The sequence below is a fragment of the Trichomycterus rosablanca genome, chromosome 20, assembly GCF_030014385.1.
Source record: "Trichomycterus rosablanca isolate fTriRos1 chromosome 20, fTriRos1.hap1, whole genome shotgun sequence".
In the NCBI taxonomy this organism is placed as follows: domain Eukaryota; kingdom Metazoa; phylum Chordata; class Actinopteri; order Siluriformes; family Trichomycteridae; genus Trichomycterus; species Trichomycterus rosablanca.
The window spans coordinates 25,927,377-25,932,668 of record NC_086007.1 but is presented as its reverse complement, the minus strand read 5'-3'; the positions used below and the strand labels follow the sequence as shown (position 1 = coordinate 25,932,668).

The window sequence follows — 5,292 nt, the reverse complement described above, 5'->3', positions numbered from 1 at the left end:
CAGCACTGCAGTGACACTGACATGGTGGTGGTGTGTTAGTGTGTGTTGTGCTGGAGTTTTTAAATACCGTGTCCACTCACTGTCCACTCTATTAGACACTCCTACCTAGTCGGTCCACCTTGTAGATGTAAAGTCAGAGACGATCGCTCATCTATTGCTGCTGTTTGAGTCGGTCATCTTCTAGACCTTCATCAGTCGTTACAGGACGCTGCCCACGGGGCGCTGTTGGCTGGATGTTTCTGGTTGGTGGACTATTCTCAGTCCAGCAGTGACAGTGAGGTGTTTAAAAACTCCAGCAGCGCTGCTGTGTCTGATCCACTCATACCAGCACAACACACACTAACACACCAGCACCATGTCAGTGTCACTGCAGTGCTGCGGGATCCACCACCTAAATAATACCTGCTCTGTGGAGGTCATAGCAGATGGACTACAGTCAGTAATTGTAGAACTACAAAGTGCTTCTATATGGTAGGTGGAGCTGATAACATGTACAGTGATTTTCATGCTGAATATGAAACCATCCATGATTTTACACAAAGGACACTCGAGTTAATACACAAAACACTTAAAATTATTTTAATTAAACGACACTTATACACATGTAATTACACCCTCATAATTAGTCTCTCTATTACTCCATTCATTTCAGCCCACTGTTTTATTTTTCAGGCTTGTTTCAGATCTCACTACAGCAGCTCCATCAGGTTCAGGTCAGGACTTCACCTGGTCATTTACATTCACACCATTCAGCAAACGCTTTCATCTAAAGTGACTTCCAACTGTGACTGAATACAATACAAGCAACTGAGATATAAGAACTTGCTCAGGGGCCTAAGAGTGGCAACCTGGCAATGTAGAAGCTTGAACCAGCACCGTTCTGATCACGAATCCAGTACCAGATGTGAACTTGCTTTTGTATTTTGAATCACCGCCTTGCTTCATAACCCAACTACACTTCAGCTTCAGAGTAGATAATAGCTCTCTCTATGGTTCGGTAAAGTCCTAGAGACAGAAATGACTTTGTAACCCTTTCTAGATGATATTTTATTAACCATTTTAGGAACAGGAACGATCTCACATTGTACCACAGTGTCACTTGATGAGCTTTAAAATAAGACGTTTATTCTCCTGTGCTGATGAAATCCAGCCTGGCTGTGCTCTGTTTGCTAAATTGGCTCACTGATAACATTTTAATAAACGGTTCATCGCGTAACTAAATGTCAAATGCATTTTTAAAAAGGTGAAAAGTGTTTTGGAAACTAAAATAGGTACAGCTACGTTTCTCAAAATATAGTGTGTTTTTACTCAGGCTTCCTGTGTTTGATACCATGTTTTGTTAATTGATATAAAATAATTAAAAGTGAGACATATTTAGTAACAGGTGTAATCAGGAATGAATTAATAGTTTGTAATGAAATTGTACGTAATATTAATAATGTATAGTACAATTACATTTGCAGCATTTAGCAGACACTTTTATACAAAGCGACTTACAATTGTGAATGAGTACAATTCGAGCGATTAAGGGGCAAAGGGCCTTGCTCAGGTGCCCAACAGTGGCAACTTGGCAGTGATGGGGCTTGAAGCGGCAAGTCCAAACACACACACACACTTGCTCAGTCAGGGCATTCCTCTCCTTCCTTGCTTTCCTGTTTTGACGCTTGACTTTCCAGTCAGGTGAACATCACTCACATGTCAGTGTACAAAGGAAATGAACTTTCGGAACTGTGTGTGCGGAAAACATGCTGCTTTTATTCCACAGATAACGTCTATAAATGTTTTCTTTTCTCAGAAGAACTATAACCAGCAAACTTTACCATATTTATTAATAATCCTTTTATTTTTATGTTTTATCAACCCGACCGAAACTTTAACCCTGTAATGGTCGGCTTAACCATTACACAGAGTCTGAATACTTGTGCAGAAGTAAGCTGCATTTAAATACTCTTGTTTGGGACGTATCTACTGCTTGGTTGCCGTGTGTTAACCTTAAAAATATTGGTAGATGGTTTTAAGAAAACAGCCTTTCTAACCTTTATGTCAAAGTTGCATCGTTTTTGTTTGGTTGTTTATTAGGACAGGAACTTCACAAGGTTATATTAAACACATAACATTGTCTTGGACAATTTAGTGTCTCCAATTCACCTCACTTGCATGTCTTTGGACTGTGGGAGGAAACCGGAGCACCCGGAGGAAACCCACATGGACATGGGGAGAACATGCAAACTCCACACAGAAAGGACCTGGACCGCCCCGCCTGGGGATCGAACCCAGGACCTTCTTGCTGTGAGGCGACAGTGCTACCCACTTAGCCACCCACATCATTTTTGTGATCATCTCAACTGTTTGGTAGAGGCTCATTTTGTTTGTTGTTCCAAGAAACTAAGAAATGCAAATAAATAATTTTTTTAATCCTTTAAATCCTTTACAGAGAAGGAAGAACCTGTTGGGTGGAAAACATTTCTGCAGCACTTTATAAATCATGCTTTTATAACAGAGTGGAAGGACGGGAGCCACTGTTAAGTGATTCATTAATAAAAGTGGTCTCTTCCAAGATGACAAAGCCCCGATCCATAGAATACAAGGGGTTATACAACAGTTTATACAGAATGAAAATATAGAAAACGATTCATGATGGGCTTTACAGCTAGCAGATCTCACCCCAGTCGAGAGCTCACAGGAGATTTTGGACGAAGGTGTTGGATGGAACCTTCACCCCGGACGTCGTTTAGTAGAAAGGTGTTCCACACTTCCAGCAGAGCTGATGACCGGGTCTGGCTTTAACCCAAAAGTCTCACACGGACATCCACGCCCAACCTTTCACCTGCCGCTGAGCCGCGTGCTGACCGAGTAACAGACTTCTCGGGAGGTTTGTCCTCCACTAACATTCCTCCAGTTTAAAAACCGCGACAGAGTGTTTTATTATTTTTTATTTAGCTGAAGTTAAGGTGCCGACACAAACAAAAAGAGTTTTCAAATAGGAAGGAAACAATGGAACCTGGGGAAAATGCATGAAGAACATGCCAAACTCTACAATAGGATCCAGAGAAAGGGATGGAATCTTGATTGTATCAATGCTCGCCTCCATATGTGCGGCAGTTATTTGTGTGCACAAGCACAGCACTGCAAGTTCTCATACCCCTTCATGCAGGTATTCACAGGAAAAAGTTTGTGAACCCCTAATGACTGATCAGATGTGGTCGGGTTATTCTGTTCAAATCAAAATGATAAACATGCTTTGTTTATTTCTTTACTGAACACAGTCCGGGATTAAAAAGGAGGTGAACGCTTCCAGTCAGGTATTTAGTAACTAACAGACCCTCAGTTAGCAGCAATATAGTTTTTTATTACATGATTTATTTAAGGAATAATAAAAGCCTTTTAAAGCTGTGCTGCTCAGCTCTTAGTGAACCTGGAATTATATTTCTAAACAGCTCAATACACTCAATACTTGCACTATTTATTATATGAATAATTACTTTCACAGTATAAACGGTGTAATAGCGCCCATAAATATACATTTATTCAAATTCAAACATATTTATATTTATTACAGATGGAGTACACTGTGTGTGTGTGTGTGTGTGTGTGTTACTGCTGTTTGAGGAAAAGTGCCGCTCCACTCTGGACCCACTGCTCCTGGTTTCCTCCGCACGGAACTTCGATCTGAGTTACGACACACACTCTCTCCGCGCTCGTGTACACCGGCAGCGACACGCTCTCCTCTGGAGTGTAAGAACCCGGAGCGTTCTGCGGCACACATAAATACACACGCTGCACACTGGAGTCCAATAACAAGACTGCAATAAACCTGAACCTAAACCACATGGATGCTTCTATAAAGCGAACACTTGTTGTCACCGAGGGTGGTACAACAGGGAGTGTGGGTGCCCATATACAGTAGCACCAGGGCCCTGCCAAACAAAGTCTGCCTGGTGCAATAACAGGAAACGCAGGATTTTTCCTTCCCTTGAAAATGCAGTGATATCCTTTGCGGTGTTTGTAACACACGGTGTTGTATCGTGTGTACTTAGTGTCAGATTATACGAGAAGACCTGCTATTACGCCGTCACATCACATCGTCTATCACAAAAACACACTGGCATAACGGTGGCAGCGCTGTGCCGAGAAAAAAACACGATTTAACAGGTAAAGAAGGAAAGTCTGAAGCCGCTTGTGCCTGAGTAAAAAGACAACATGGAATGTCCAGTCTTTAATAAGGTGCTAGCTGCTTTTCCAGTGTAAAAGCCTAATTAGTGGCTCTTTAGTTTTATTTATACTGTTTAATCTAACAAAGTGTTCCATGAATTAGTTTCACCTCAACCTCTGCTGTGTTTCTATTGGTGGAATTTAGACCCCACTGTAGGTAGCAGCACTCACACTGTGAGAGTTCGATCCAAACTTTTGGACAATGCCAGAACTTTTTGGACGGACGTCTACAGTGGCATCTGCACCAAATCAGCCAACTGTTTTTTCAAGCGACCCACAAGTTATGTCCATAACTTTTTAACACAAACGATGCACTCTCTGTTTTGCTCTGTACAATCTGGTCCCACTGTGGTTACAAGATGTAACATAAAGCCGCCACAAGGACGCAATCACGTACAAGTTTATAACGTTTTGTGTTTCTGTGCTGTTAAAATTTATTTAATTATTATTTTTCTAAGCGATTTACCAAAAAGCTTCGTAAAATAATAGGGCAGGCACCGATCCGATAATCTGCATCGATATCAGTCCGATATTGGCCCAAATCACTGGATCGGATATTAGAAGGGAAAAAACGTGTAATCCGATCTGATACCGTTGCTTAATGTAAATAACACTTAATGTAAATAACACTTAATGTAAATAAGGCCATTGTTTGTGTGTAAAGCAAATAACACACGAAGATACGTTCCAACAGAGCGCCGTTTATTGCCACTCACGCTTGTTGACATCATTAACACGTGCCACTGATCTACAACTCATCCGCAACAGCCATTCAGAAATTAAAACACACTGATCTACTTCAACTTTTAGCATATTAAAAAATCATCTACTACTGCCACATCTAAAAACACTGTGTAAACACAATAAAAATCACTTTATAAATGATAAATCGCTTGTCCCAGCTTGGAGACAATGATTAATCCATGAGTGTTATAAAATAAAACGAACTACATCGTTTCCCGTTTAGCCACAGACGTCTGCTTTAAAATCCAGCAGGTTTTTTTTAATAAGTGCGCTTTGGTTTTTAATCATCTAAAAACGTGACAGAACTTTAACAGAAAATCTCAACTCAATTCTAAT

The 5,292-nt window shown here is 40.8% G+C and overlaps 1 protein-coding gene across 1 annotated transcript in view; it reads right to left on the bottom strand.

Moving 5' to 3' along the window:
* Positions 1 to 3,451: 3,451 nt before the first annotated feature.
* The window catches only part of dync2h1 (dynein cytoplasmic 2 heavy chain 1), a 75,316-nt gene continuing 73,475 nt past the window's right edge, over positions 3,452 to 5,292 (bottom strand). The window contains exon 91 of the mRNA XM_063017199.1: positions 3,452 to 3,753. Within this exon, the coding sequence (XP_062873269.1) occupies positions 3,595 to 3,753 (159 nt within the window). The 3' untranslated portion in view covers positions 3,452 to 3,594. The remainder of the gene's footprint in view (positions 3,754 to 5,292) is intronic.